A 15,648-nucleotide genomic window follows, 5' to 3' on the forward strand; every position below is an offset into this window, starting at 1 on the left:
AGGAGGGCAAGGACAGTGGCAGTGGGATGTGGCAGCTGCTTTACGGTCTACTCTCACAGTGGATAATCGGGGATTGCCATTTATGAAAAGCAAATTTTGCAACTTTCTATGTTTGTGCACTAATTGGATTCTAAGCACCATTGCACTGAGAGTATTTATTTAAAAATGCTACAGACACAAGATTGATCAGACTGGTAGGTTCTAATGTGCATCTCTTAAATTTTATGTTTTAAAATGGTAATGTTGGGTCTCCAATTCACTGCTTTGCCTGTTAGACAGAAAGAAGGGAAGTGTCTCCTCTCAGCCTTTTCTTCTGCAGGCTAAACATGCCCAGTTCTTTAAGCTGCTCCTCATAAGGCTTGTTTTCCAGACCCTTAATCATTTCAGTCGCCCACCTCCGGACACATTCCAGCGTGTTGCCATCTCCCTTCAATTGGGGTGCCCAGAATTGGACACAGTGTTCCAGGTGAGGTCTGACCAAGGCAGAATAGAGGGGTAGCATGGCTTCCCTAGATCTAGATGCTATAATCCTATTTATGCAAGCCAAAATCCCATTGGCTTTTTTAGCTGCCACATGACATTGTTAGCTCATGTTTAACTTGTTGTCCACAAAGATTCCAAGATCTTTTTCACACATATTGCTGCCCAACCAGGCATCTCCCATTCTGTATCTTTGATGGGTGAGACTTCGTGTTGAATTGGCGTACATATTCCATACTTACAGTATGGCTTACAGTTCCATACTGGTTCCTGGAGGAATTCAGACGCGTTCCACACAGAGGGCTGCCACTTGTATGACGGCTTCCTTGGAGAAAATTTGAAGGCCAACCTTTTGGATTTTATTAGATGTTATAAAATTGACAATTTCATGTCTGCAAATGCATTTTCATAGATGTACTCTACAGTAGGTGGTAAGATGTATAGTGGTGTATTGCCTTTCTGATGGGTATGGTGATTGCTTGTCCCAATGTAAAAATTACTTCCCCACACTGCAGAAAAACATTGGCTATGATTTTGAACTTGCATGATTTTAAATGAATGTGTTAACAATTGATGTTTTAACAAATTGTTTTAATTGTAATTATTATTTATAAATCTGTGTGATGGCATTGAATTGCTTCTTGTTGTGAAGCCACTCTGAGTACATATATATATCATGAAGTTCCTTTTTTGCAGTTGTTGAGAGGGAATGCTTCCTACCCTTGTTGGTGATTTTATTGTTTTTACACTTCTGGCAGTATACATATTATTTTTGTTTGTCTGGAGCTTTGTCTATCACTTGGAAATTGGGCTCTCTCTCCCATTTAGGGTGGAAAGAATGACCTGACTTCCAGCAATGCCCTGCCTATGAGAAGTGTGGCAGGGGGCTGGGTGGCAAGCCCAAACTTAAGGAATCCCTCCCCAAAACGGCAGAATAGGAGCCTTCATCCTAAGCATCAAGGTCCCAGCTCTGCCTGTTTGGACTTTACTATAATTAAAGAATTAGAAATCAATGTGACTGGAAATTGATTAAAGAGACTTCTACACAGATACAGATTAGTTGACAAATAGCAAATAACCTTCTTGCCTGTTTCAACATTCTAAAAGTAGCATTCATCCTATAAGAAATAATCTGTTAAATAAGCAGTATTGCAATAAAATCAAATTAGATCAGGTTTTTAAATGTAGTTAAAACATAATTAAATTAAAAAACAGAAATTTAAATGCAAAGCAGCAGAGAGAAACTAATCCCAGCATGCCAAATGTCTTTTTAAATAGAAAGCTTTTTGCCCTGTTGGAGAGAGATTGTCATAGGGGAGTTAAACAAGCTTCCCTCAGTAGGAATTTCAAAAGTCTGGTAGTCGCTGCTGATATGTTCTCCTAAGTGTTTTTCAAATGCATTCTAGGTGTTGACTGTGCAGGAAGAAATGTCTCTGGGGGAATCTCAGCACTTCAGTGGGCTCAAATGGGAGAAGGCAGTCCTCAGGACTGAAATAGTCTGTCCTAGCCACTGAGATTTTCTTTAGCAATACTCTAAAATATGTTCAGAATAGGCTATTGTTGCTGCTTTAACCTAGGAGTCATGTTCTTTCTACAGCCAGCTCCAGTTGACGTCCTGATTACAGCATTCTTAATTGTGAAGTGTTCACAACGTTTCCTAAGGAGAATGTTGTAACGGTAATGCTGTGAGATGTAGCCAAATCATGCTTCACTATGTCGAGATCTAACACCTCTAGAAGTGGCACAATCCTGACAACTTCCTAAACCTGGGCATTATTATTCTAGCTCAGAATCCAACAGTATCACCAAATTGTGTCTATTATTTTTCAAGGGGACTGAAACCCTGCTGGAAATATCTTTACTCCCAATTGCCTGCCCATTTTAGGTACTTTTGCCATGTCTGGGTGAAGTTATTTTTCATCATTCAGTCTGTTTCCAGTCCTAAGCTATGCAATTAGATGACCAACAGTTTTGTTGGAATGGAAAGATAAACATGGTTGTGATCTTTATACTGAAGGCACTGATGTTGATATAGTCAGATATTTCCCAATTATTTCCTGTAGGTAATAGTTCAAGTTCAAGTTTTATTTGACGCTTAGACCATAGGTCTTTTACATATAGGCAAACAAATAAATACACGAAAACCAGATTATTAAATACAATATAAAATTCATTATTAAAATGCTATATAAATCATTAAAATGCTACATAGGTGATAAATAACAGAGCAAATCTTCACAGGACAAGAGAAGCCAGGAAAGACCAACTTTCCCCCACATCATTTTTGTAACTGTCTCTCCAAGAAGGATTTGGGATTATTGTTAAAACAGTGCTACCCAGAAAGACACAATGTTGTTATTCCAAAAAAATCATTCAACCTGTAGCCAACAGCTGTCAAGACAGCATACAATAAAAGCAATAAGTAAAAACCCACAAGTAAACAAAAATACAAAAGCAGTACTGTACAGTAAAACAAAACAAAACAGTGAAACTAAAATCAAACTGACATCAGCATCACAGAGCTATACGACATATGTAGGTTTTATTAACAAATAGAACATAATAAAACGTAATAGCTTAGTAAAACATTCCCGCTTCACCCAGCATCAGTTGATATAAACAAAAGTAATCTGTCTCCAAGGGAGCAGTTCAGAACACTCTATTTCCAAATTCTTAAGTGGCTGATGGTGTGATGTACTATGTACTAAGGCCTTCAATCTGGGGGTCAGAAGCTCTCCTTTATGGCCACTTGAAAGGGATGGCACCTCAGTTCCAAACATAAGACAAATCAGAAGTTGTGGTATTTTGAGTTAAAATGGCTAGCCACTGGTTATCCAAATTTCCTAACCAGGAATGCAGAGATATTTCCCTGTAGCATGTATGCAGCTTTGTGGTGATTTTCTCCGCATAATGAAGATGGTATACAATTACATTCAGTCATATAAATAAGATTTCAGCATTGACAAGCAATATTTTCTTAATTTAAGATTCCGTCTCCATGCTCCTGATAAGCAGTTGTCTTCATAAGCTGAGTCCAGTGAATGCCTTGTTTGAAATCACAAGGGCATGACCCAGGATTGTTGACTGGTTTTCCAGAACAAGCTTTACCAGTGCTCTCCAGGAGTGAAACACTAAGATCAGGACCTCTAGCAACCATTTGACATTGCTGGCAGCATATAGGAAGAAGTGGTTCTTCAGTTATTTTGAGCACAGTAGAGTCACGGAATGGCTTCTCAATTAGGGATAGCATTCTTAATTGAATCCAGAAACTAACCAGGAATCGATGAAGATGGTACAGAATTTGTGTAAGATATTCAGAATGTGTGGTTCCAGTCAAATACCTTTGCAGTTGTATTTTGTATTAAACTTGGGGCCTGCCTTAAAATGAATGCCATGTACAACACATTGCAGTTATCTAAATAGGAAATTAAAATGGCATTGATCACTGAAGCTGAGCTGTCTGTCCAAATAGCAAGTAAAAGTTGAACCATGCCAAGGAGATGAATGCCTCCTGCAAGACTCTGCAAAACTGTCAAGGTCCATGCTTGATTGTTGTAGCATCTTCCAAAAAACCACATACCAACGGGTAGACATGCCACTGAGAGTACTTCCCATTTTGTTTATGTTGACTACATTTCACTGGCCCTCATCCAGTCTTATTACTGTGCTCAGGCACAGACTAAGTGCTCCCACTACCTCAACTGAATCAGATTGAAAAAGGAAAAGGCACTGGCCTCTAGACTGCATATCTTAGTGATGCTCATCTAGTGGTGTCACCCAATAGTAGATATTACTAGTAGTGAATAACGAAGGGGATAAGCTGGATCTTGAGGGCATGCCTAAATCATATCTGCCATAGAACCAAATGTCTTCCCCTTTTGGAAACAGTCCTCCCGGTTCATGCTGAATCATTTTAAAGCTCTATCATCCATTGGATTACCTTAGTTATATCATTCCTAAACACAACATTCCCTTGTCAATATTTTGTTAAAGAATTGAGTTGGTGAAATAACTCAGCACTTTGGACATAAATGTCTGAAAAGAGAGATTGCCCCTCTTACTGGGCAGACTGAAATTGTAAGAGATATGGTGAGACATTCCTAGTAATTTCTGATCAGCATCTGTTGTTGAGATTCCTGCCAAAAGTTACTTAGTTCTGGAATGTTTACACTGGTGCAAGAGCCATATCTGTGAATTGTAGAAACCATAAAGCAAAGAGAGAGAAAAAAACAGTGTTTCAAAGGTTGTAGCTACTCTGGCAGCATAATCCAGGCCAGTCTAGAGCATTATGCTCCAGATAAGCTCCATATTGATACTGATGGTGGCCACATGTACTGAGATGAATTATCTGTATGCTGTATAGGTGCCTACATGTTCCACCTGTGCCAAGAATACATTAACTCCATTGACCTGTCCTTTTGTCCTCATGTCACTGTCATTGCTATTTGCAGACCAAGGAGCCCTATAAGAGCATGGCTATTGCAGTTGTTTCTGCTGAGGTCATAATGGGGCACATGTACAGCAGTGCCCTTCTTGCTAATTGCATTGACACCCCGTTACAACCTCAACAGATACAATTGCAATGGCCAGGTTCTCATAGGGAACTAAATCCATGGCTGTCAAGGAGCAATGGCAGGGGCATGAGGTCAATTTATTCCCTTCCCTGCATTGGTCATTGTAGGAGAAGAGTGATGGTGGCAGTGTGCATGTGGACAATGAATTGGACCAAACTTATCCAGCTATGCACTGTCCAAGGACATTCTCAGTGGTGAGTTTCCTGCCAAATCTGGGATATCATCCAACTATGCTTACTGGGAAACACGGTTGGGTTAAGGGCTAAAAGGTATGGATTTTTACCAGAAATTGTCCTGCTTCATGAAGACTGTCAATGCCGGCTTCAGGATGAGTATAGTTTTTTTAAAAAAACCCTGTGAAGACACGATGTAAAGTGTGTTTATTATAGGAAACTATCCACTATTTATACAGAATGCAGAACAAGGAAGTAATTTGTCTGATCTAGCAGGATTCTTACAAAGTTTAGGGGCTGATGAAGGGCATTTTGGAGTAAAAAAAATATTAGGGGGTATGTATATCATTTCTTGATTTTTAATTGTCCAGGTGGGGCCACACAGCTTACAAGTCACACCTTCCACACTCTTCATATAAAATGAATCTATATAAAACATAAAAGGGGTTTTGTCCTTGATCCTACAGTAGTATTTGTGTTTATAATATCTATGAATGGCAAAGGTTGGATTCAATTTTGGGAAAAGTTTTAATTTCCTTTGTTTCTTTCTTTTGTTTCAGTCTACTCCATTACATTTGGCTGCGGGATATAACAGAGTTCGGATAGTTCAGTTGTTGCTTCAGCATGGTGCTGATGTCCATGCCAAGGACAAGGGGTATGTGATGTTCTTTAATAAGTTCCTGGCTTTAGTAGGTGTGGTGTGCTGGATAACTACAGGAAAATTGATCTTTTTAATAGTGGCACTTTACTGTTGCTTTCTAAAAAATTTTTTGTTAAAGATAAATACTTTTTAAAAATTCACTTGGCTTAAATGCTGTAAATTTTAAGTCTGTTTTAGTTTTGCTAACTGTTTCTTAATGTGTTATATTATATATCTTAGGGTTTTTTTTATTTTGTTATTGCAATTTATGTGTATTTCTGTATCTCTTGTAAGGGGTTGGTTTACCTCCAGTTTGCTAGTAAAACTGAATTACTTTGTCATGAAATGATGCAAGTCTAAAATTTGTGTCACCAACATTAAATGTTTGGAACGTTCTGGTCTAGAGGATATCTGAATCTAAACATTAGGAGTTAAGATTATTAGTAGTGAAGCAATATCTTTTCAGAAGCATATGCCATTCACTACAATTCTTTTCCTTGATAATTTTCTGTTAGAATTTTAAGGAATCAGTGATTCCCATACAATGTAGAAACACCTGGTTTACAACCGTAAATATTGTTAAGAGAGTCATGCAACTTAGGGCCCTTACACACAGCTGAATAAAATCCTACATTTTATGTTTTGAATGGGAAGATATGGCAGTGTGGACTCAGATAATTGAGTTCAAAGCAGATATTGTGGGATCTTCTGCCTTGATATTCTGGGTTATATGACTGTGTGGAATGGCCCCTAATCTGCATGCCAGCATAGGGTTTTTTGTAGTCCAAATTTACATAGTGAAACCAGGCCAACCACTTTGCTGCTTGAGGCAAGCGTATGCCCTCTACACCACCTAGATGCCCTGAGGTCACTGGGCAGGTGTATGACACATATAGACCTGCCTTTCAGCATCATGCTGCAGCTTAGTCACTGTGCTATCTGTCCCCTGCCATGCTGATATCCAGCACCTGCTCTCTCTGCTTAATGATAGGTCTGTACCTACCAAACAGCATTTCTAAATGGTATCTGGCATAACATTTCTGAAATCTAAGAAAATTGCAAAACCCGAAGGTACTGATAGATTCCAGCCTCCAGTGGTGGTGTCCTTCATTGATATTTTCATCAAATCCCAGCCTACATACATCAGTTATCTGTGATTATTATTATACATATAGATTTTGAATAAATCTGAATCAGTTAAAAGCTAAGAGCTTACATTTTTAAACAACTACTGTTTATGGATTGTTAAATGTTTAAATATCTGTATGTTATGATTGGTGTGGTTCTAAATTCTTAATGTTTGTGGTAATGTAATTTAATATATTATTTATTGTAGTGGACTTGTGCCTCTCCACAATGCATGCTCCTACGGGCACTATGAAGTAACAGAACTCCTGTTAAAGGTATGTTAATGTAAGGTTTATTAATGTAATATGAAATGCGTATCTATAATAATTAACATGTAATGATTTTATTTATTTATTGTTTGTGTGGTGTACAGGTAACCACAGCATATAATGGCATAAATTCATTTGGTAATTTCAACTGGAATAGATCCATTGAATCATTAGAAGTTACATATGCTCCATGCATTTTCCCTGATTCTGAAATTGTATGCTTTTTTAAAATCCCATAACATGTAAACCTCATTTTCTGAGATAAATTTCCCCTTCCAGTTCACATTTGTAGCAAGGCTGACATATTCTTCTTATCAAATACTGATAAAATTACTTGAACATATATTAATATCAATTCAATCTAATCCAAGGTGTCATTTTTGATGATAAAACGTACTCTCTTTAACACCAAATATAAAATATGGTGTTAAAAATTATTTGTATCAGGTTTTTGACTAATCTTATTTTCTTTCCTTCCTTAGCATGGAGCCTGTGTAAATGCAATGGATCTTTGGCAGTTTACCCCGTTACATGAAGCTGCCTCTAAGAATCGTGTGGAAGTTTGCTCTTTGTTACTCAGCCATGGTGCAGATCCAACATTAGTCAACTGTCACGGCAAGAGTGCTGTAGACATGGCTCCAACGCCTGAGCTGAAGGAAAGACTTACTTGTAGGTATCACTAGTGTGGAGAATGTTGTCGTTCATATATAGGCAGGGCTTTGCTCTAGTTTCTGCAAACGCTGTAGAATGTGTATGGAGAATCACAACTTTTGTTTGTTTGTAAAGGAAAGACCATGCTTATCGTGGCCTGGTAAACACTGTTTTATCACATTCTCTTGCTTGTTGACAAAAGTAAGTCTAAAGATTTAGTGAGAAATTATTTAATTTTGAGCAGTCATCTTGATTAATCTTCAGCAATACTTGTACTTCTGTGACAATATGACTTTATTTTTAAAACAGCTTGGGATAATATACTGAAAAATCATTAAGCTAACTAGCCTATAATTTTATTTACCCCTTAGATCAGTGGTTCTCAACCTGTGGGTCCCTAAGTGTTTTGGCCTACAACTTGTTGGTGTTTCTCTAATTTTCAAAATGCTTTCCTCTGAATTTTGTCTTTATAGTCATGTATTGCTGCAGTGTTCTCCCTTTAGCTGTCTTCCTGATTTGATTCTCTAGCTCCACATCTCCCTGAACATTTTCCCCAAAAGAAATAAGAGAGATTTCCTCAGTATTAAATTATTTTTAAGACCTGTTGTTGACACTCTCTCTTGCTTTCTGGTAATGTCTCCTTCTTTTGATGTTTCTGGTTTGTTCAACACTGTCTCCCCCATATACAACCTTCCTGTCCTCTCATAGAGTTACTATCCAGAGATCACTATCAGCATGTTTTTTCCTTCAGAGATGACTGTAGTTATCTCAGTTTGACAAGCCTTTCATCAATATCTGCTTTGTGCTTTCATTGAAAACCAAGCACTTCAGTTCTTTATATGATATACTTTTATATGTGATATCCCTCTCCAAATGTTTCCAGTGTGTGCATTTATCCCTTTGGCCCTTTCAGCTCTCTAGTTCTACTTTATGTTTGTGTACAATTTTTGTTCTTTCCCCATTTGAACATTCTGAATTACTTGCATCCTGTCTCTGAGAGATTATTCAGTCAAAATGAAATTCCCTATCGTGTTTTCCCATGTATCAGTTTAAAGCAGGGAAAGGGAAATAGCTCACAGGCATATTGCAGCATTTGTAGTCACGCCATCTAGCCCTCAGTGGTATCTAAATAAGTCCTTTCTCTTCCTTGAAGACTGGTGACCTGATAGTGATGGCCATGTCCCTGGTGCTTTGTGGCTTGTGGATTATTGTGTGGGTGGAAATCTGAGTCTCCACACCCAGTTTTGGTTTTGCACTCCTTTTAAAAAAGCTGTTCTGTTTGGGGTTTTAATCACAGGCGGCCTGATTCTGTATTTATTTAAGTGGATCCTCTCTCATAGAATCATAGATTTGGAAGAGACTGCATGGGCCATACAGTTCAAAGTACCCCTGACAGATGGCCATCCTGCCTCATTTAAAAAACCAATAAGGAGCCTCTAGTCTATCACCCTTTGAGGCTGTGAGTTCCAGTGTTGGACAGCTCTTATGATCAGGAAGGTCTTTCTAATGTTCAGGTGGAATCTCCTTTCCTGGAATGTGTACCCATTACTCCAAGTCCTAGTCTCCAGAGCAGCAGAAAGCAAGCCTACTCCCTCTTCCTTATGACAGCCTTTCAAATATTTAAACATGATGATCATGTCTCCTCTCAACCGTCTCTTCTGCAGGTTAAACATACTGAGCTTGTTGTAGAAAGCTAGCTTGTTCCAAAATCATCTTCAGTGCTTAACAAATCTGAACAACTCTTCTCGACACCATTATCTGCTCTGTACAATGAGACTCCACAGCTTTCCTTTTAAACTGGCCTTCCTTATGGAGTGACTGGCATTAGAAAAATAGCCACTTGTCCTCTCTGGCTTTCAACCTCCTGCCTGAGAACCTAAATTTAGCTTCCAGGACCACAGGATGGCATCTCACATTATTATTATTGACATTAACATAACTGCTGACTCCCAGCATTTTCTGCCAGATTATGTACTGTAAGACAAGGGGAAGGATTGAATCTCCTGGTCTTCTTTATATTGTTACTAAATTCAGATATTTGCTTAATTCACTTGTCTATTTTGCATCTTATTATGGAAATTGAGCACAACAATGAATTGTGTAATTTGTTTGTTCTTGAAACAGGGATCTCTGTTTACCTCTAACCCATAAGTATTGTTTTACCTTTGCAAGTGCCTCATGGATATGAGGACAGTCACTATTGCCTACTGGGAAAATAAATTTCTCCTATTAGTGATGTATTTTTCTAAATATATGTTTATAGGAATCTGACACTTTGGAGCACTGTTTGTTTTCCTGCAGATGAATTTAAAGGACATTCCTTACTACAAGCAGCAAGAGAAGCTGACTTAGCCAAAGTAAAGAAGACACTTGCCTTGGAGGTCATTAATTTCAAGCAGCCGCAGTCTCATGAGACAGCACTGGTGAGAACATGGAGTCACATTGCTTGCTTTAGGCAGTACTTTAGACTTTGTATATGCAATTGTGGCTGAAGTTATTCGCAATTGGACTGGCATCTTCAAGACAAATTTAGTTCAGTCTGTTGCAAGTGAGACTTGTTGCTTGACTTGCTAGTGACTTCCTTAGTTCTGAACCTAAGGAAGAGCATGTTGAAAGCATTTCCTTTGTTACTCACCCTATTAGAGCTGGGATATTAGAATTCTGCCACTCAAACCTATTTTTTTTTTTTTGGCTGTTTCCTTTGAAATAAGTAGCGCAATCCTTCAAATATGCCATGTCTTTTTGCAATTCCATTTTTTTGGCAGCCTTAAAATTTATCTGTTTGGGATGACCACAAATGCCCAGTTGTAAGAAAAAAATATTTTTCTCCGAACAGAAATGAAATGAGAATAGACTTGAAAAATCATGGTCTTTCACTTTTACCAAACCCTGTTTTTTGGTGTGTGAATTCCTTTGCCATCCTTTGAAGTTATTAAATGTTACATTGGCATTACTAGTGATCCTAGTACAACCACAACAGGATTGGTTTAGGACAGCTTTCCTTATCTGCTGCCCTACAAATGTGTTAGACTATAGCTGACCCAGATAGCATCTATTGTGGGATTTTGGGTATTGCGGTGCAGTAATTTTAGAAGGCATCATGTTGAGGAAGGCTGGTCTAAGCAGAGTGAGTACGTAATTTTTTAACCCCTGGCTGGAAATCTGCAGTCTGAATCTGGACTGTAATATCTGAATTAGGGTGACAGTTGCTGTTGTCGCCATATTTGGGGTCTAGCACACCTCTATGGTGAAACATTGCTGACATTTGTTAATTTAACTGCCTCAGTGTACTCTGGGGCCCCAATGGAATATTGTTGGGCACTCTCACATTACACAATTACACATACCTCAAGACTCCTTTTAACCTATATAAACATATCTTAAAATGGGATACTCTTAGAATCACAGGCATATCTTACACAGTTTTGGTGGTGGTACTGAAATAAGGATGCATCTTACAATCAAGTATTTCTTTTCAGCTTATATTTCGAGTACATATTGAGTATTAATTTCCTTCCTTAGAGATACATTTTCCTAGACTGTCTTTTTCTTGTCTTGCAGCACTGTGCTGTGGCTTCTCTTCACCCAAAACGGAAACAAGTAACTGAGTTGTTGCTTCGGAAAGGAGCCAATGTGAATGAGAAAAATAAAGAGTATGTCCATTCTTTAAAGTCACCGCTTTCATATTTATATAAACCAGCTAAGCTTTAAAAGCTATTTACCTATATCGGATTCTTTTATCTTTTTAAATATAGCTTCATGACTCCATTGCATGTTGCTGCTGAACGAGCTCACAATGATGTTATGGAAGTTCTCCACAAACATGGGGCAAAGGTAAATATTGGGCTGCATCTTAAAAGATTCTGTGCAGAAAAGAAGTAAACTTGGGTGTGAGTCCTGCATGTTCGCTATATCAGGGAGCTTTTTAAAAGTTCTGTTAACTTCACTGGAAAAGGTGGATGTTTAGCCCTTTATCTGTTCTCTTACAGTCAAGTGTCATTCATAATTTTTACACCCTATGTGTTCTGAAAGAAGTTTCTTGCTTAGACCTTCGAGGACATGTATGTATCTGCTGTGTGTCTGGAAAGGTAGACCATGATCTGTCCTCTGATTTTGTAATCTCTTCTTGAAAGTGGTTTTGAGAAAAATCAAAGTTACAGAATTTACTGAGGCAATTTGGCCTTTCCTCTGTACATTTTTGCCAGATCTTTTAAAGTTTGTTTTATGAGTTTGCTTTGATACTAGACATGAAACGATAGGTTATCTTTTCAACGGGGATTTTCAGTGTACTGTGATGGTGGTGGTTATTATAGGATAAGAAGTATAGTGGCATATCTGTTTTTACCACATCTATGTTATCAAATCAGCACTGAATTATCCTGAGTTTATGTCATCTCTGGTCCAATGGTCACCTTACTTGATGTAAGTTTCAGAAAGGACTGGATTATTAATTGACTTCTTAAATATTTCTCCCCTCAATAATTTCTTTGCCATTGTGAAGCAGAGGGTGCCAGTATCTTGTTGTAACATGTTGTTTCTGCAGATACATTGATAAACATGGGCAGGTCAAAGAAGGTGCACCCTGTTATCGATTGAGGGTCAAACCCCTGAAATAGTCTTGCTTACATAAATACAGATTTACTTGCATGTTGGTTATCAAATGGAGACCTGAGAACATATCTTCCCAGTTCAGGTCTCTCATCACTTACGTATTTCAGAATTGACTGTAAGGGAAATGATGAATCAGTTCATTACCTGGAAGATTTAATTGCCATTTACTTTGTTTGGATGAGAGAAAAAGGGCTGAAGAGAAGTTCTATTTTCCCAACGGGAATAATCAAAGTGATTCACTGAGAATTCACCTTCAAACCTGGATTCAAAGAGCCAAAAACATTTGCAGTGGATGCCCAGGGCCTCTTTTCAACCCAGTACAGGTCAACTGTGACAAATGCAGCTTTATTTGTTTGGTTGGTGCATCTTCGTATAGAGTAGCGAGTTGCTTTAGTGGTGCAGCTAGGAGGGTATTTTTTCTTAATTTCTAGAATTTGTTTCACAACAATGGGATGCTGTACAAACATTCCCTGTGGTGTTCAAACCTTGTTATTCATTTTGGCTTAAATTAGATAAATTAAACGTATATCCCACATTTCTGCCAAAATTACCATCCATAGCAAATGAGAATGGTAAAAATAATATTTTAAATGTATGTTTAAGAGATGGGACCATGCAGTATATAAGGTATGCTGTAGTCCATTTAGATGCCAAAGTGAAGCAAGGACACATTGTTTCCTAGTCTTGTTCTTGGGTGTGATTTGGCTTCGAAGAGATATTGTGAATGTAAAAAGGGAAGCAATTTGTCCTATATAGGTAAAAGTGGATGAAACTGAGCCGTAGAAGATTCAATGTAAACCTTTTTTTGACATAGGGTTGGGGAGGAGAGCATCATACTTTGTAGAATGTAATTGTTACAAAAAAAATCCATGCTAAATATTCCCCCAAGTCTTAGCCTGGAACCCCAGGTCTCGGCGGTGGCTGGGAGAGCTTTTGCACAATTAAAACTTGTGCGCCAGCTGCCCATACCTTGGGAAGTCAGACTTGGTCGCGGTGGTCCACGCTTCTGTTACATCCTGGATAGATTACTGAAACGCACTCTACATGGGGTTACCTTTGAAGATTGTTCGGAAGCTCCTACTAGTCCAACGCTCGGCAGCCAGGTTGTACACTGGAGCAGCATACAGAGAACATACAACCCTCTGCTACGCCAGTTCAATTGGCTGCCAGCCTGCTTCCGAGCACAATTCAATGTGCTGGTTTTAACCTTTAAAGCCCTATACTGTTCCGGCCCAGATTATCTGTCTAGACATATCTCCCATTATGAACCATCATGAAGTTTAAGATCAGCTGGAGGGGCTGTGCTCTCAGTCCCATCACCATCGTGACTGATGGGGGCAAGAGACAGGGCCTTCTCAGTGATGTGCCCCCCCCCCCCCCCCCCGTGGAACTCCCTTCCCAGCAACATCAGACTGACCCCCTCCCTCCTGTCTCTTAGAAACAAACTTAAAACCTGGTTATGGGACCAAGCGTTTGAGCAATAGAAGCAGCAATTTGGATGATTTAATGTGATATGAAGGACAATGGACTGACCCAGACACTGATTTTAAACTGGCATGATTTTAAACAAGTGTTTTTATTAATATAATCTGTTTTAAATGAATTGTTTTTAACTGTATTTTATGTTTGTGATTAGCACTAAAACGAATGCTTGTTGTGAAGCTGCCCTGAGTCCCACCCCCAGGGGTGAGAAGGATGGGCTACAAATGTACGAAATAAATAAATAAATATTACCAGGCTTAATTATACCGTCCATTAGCTGTCCATGATAAAAGTGCAATTTCAGAGGTTCCCTCCAGGAAAAATATTATATTACTTTGTAAGTTTAGATGTTTCTCTTTTCTTCTGTGTTTATCTGGAAATTGTCCTTCCAAAACAGCCCCAAGCTTAAAAAATGTTTTACAAAAGCCTATATATTTTTTTATTTCGAGCATTTATATCCCATCCTTTTCACCTCTGAAGAGGGACTCAGGATGGCTTACAACAGGCATAAATGGTGTTGTCAAAGATTGTCATGGCCTGAAGCACTGGGCTGCTGTGAGTTTTTTGGGCTGTATGGCCATGTTCCAGAAGAGAGAATGCTTCTGGAACATGGCCATACAGTCTGGAAAACTCACAGCAACCTATAATAATTACACATGTAATCCATAATTCTGTTGAGAATTTCTGTTTCATTTCTGAGAGCATGTGATTTAATTTTCTGCAGGACTGGTGAGCCATATTCAATTATAAAAGAAATAATTTCCGTAGCCCCATTTAAACTCAGTAACACCTACCTTCATATGAGAGTAGTGCATGGGAAATTAATTAATTCTGTCTTAGCCTATGGCATTCATGTTTCAACCAAACAGGAAAAGTAATGAAATTACTCTGTTGCATAATATTTCTTGGTTCCTTCCCAAAAGAGCTTTGGAGAAGTCAGTTTGCAATGTAAAGCATTTGTTAATATTCCATTTTACTAAATGTACGTTTATACATCCCCCCCTTCCCCATCACAGATGAATGCACTAGACACACTTGGGCAAACAGCTCTGCACAGGGCTGCATTGGGAGGTCACCTGCAAACTTGCCGGCTCCTGCTGAATTATGGTTCAGACCCCTCCATAATCTCCTTACAAGGTTTTACCGCAGCACAGATGGGCAATGAAGCTGTGCAGCAGATACTGAATGGTGGGTATTCTGTTGCTTGGTAATAAGTGATGATTAATTGTGACTTCCAGAAAATGGTTTTTAATTAACATTTTAGATTGAATATTCATTTGTTTGTCCGCCTCAAGATGCTCTTAGAGTATCAGAAACATTAAAAAGAATAGAACAGTATGATCTTGGGAGCTGGCAGAATCAGTGCTGTTTAATACTCGGATGGGAGATTACCAATGAATTACCAGGTCCTGTAGGCTTTATTTCAGAGGAAAGAACTGGCAAACGAACCTGAATATTCCATGTCTAAGAACATCCAATGAAATGAATGGGATTGTCATAGATCAACAGACAACTTGACGGACAGGCACGCAGACATAAAACAAAGCAGCAGAACAGTATAAATAAATTTTTAAAAGTGTCAAACTAGGATAAAAACAAGTAAAGGATGTAAGCCACCTGAATATCAAAGTCAGTGTCAA

The 15,648-nt window shown here is 38.5% G+C and overlaps 1 protein-coding gene across 1 annotated transcript in view; it reads left to right on the forward strand.

The window, feature by feature from the left end:
- Window positions 1-15,648, forward strand: part of TNKS (tankyrase) — a 90,894-nt gene that overhangs the window by 43,259 nt on the left and 31,987 nt on the right. Inside the window, exons 6-12 of the mRNA XM_060762702.2 lie at window positions 5,788-5,882; window positions 7,204-7,270; window positions 7,747-7,933; window positions 10,217-10,338; window positions 11,477-11,568; window positions 11,671-11,749; window positions 15,025-15,196. Of these exons, the coding sequence (XP_060618685.2) occupies window positions 5,788-5,882; window positions 7,204-7,270; window positions 7,747-7,933; window positions 10,217-10,338; window positions 11,477-11,568; window positions 11,671-11,749; window positions 15,025-15,196 (814 nt within the window). The remainder of the gene's footprint in view (window positions 1-5,787; window positions 5,883-7,203; window positions 7,271-7,746; window positions 7,934-10,216; window positions 10,339-11,476; window positions 11,569-11,670; window positions 11,750-15,024; window positions 15,197-15,648) is intronic.

The sequence above is a fragment of the Anolis sagrei genome, chromosome 2 (genome assembly GCF_037176765.1).
Source record: "Anolis sagrei isolate rAnoSag1 chromosome 2, rAnoSag1.mat, whole genome shotgun sequence".
Lineage (NCBI taxonomy): Eukaryota > Metazoa > Chordata > Lepidosauria > Squamata > Dactyloidae > Anolis > Anolis sagrei.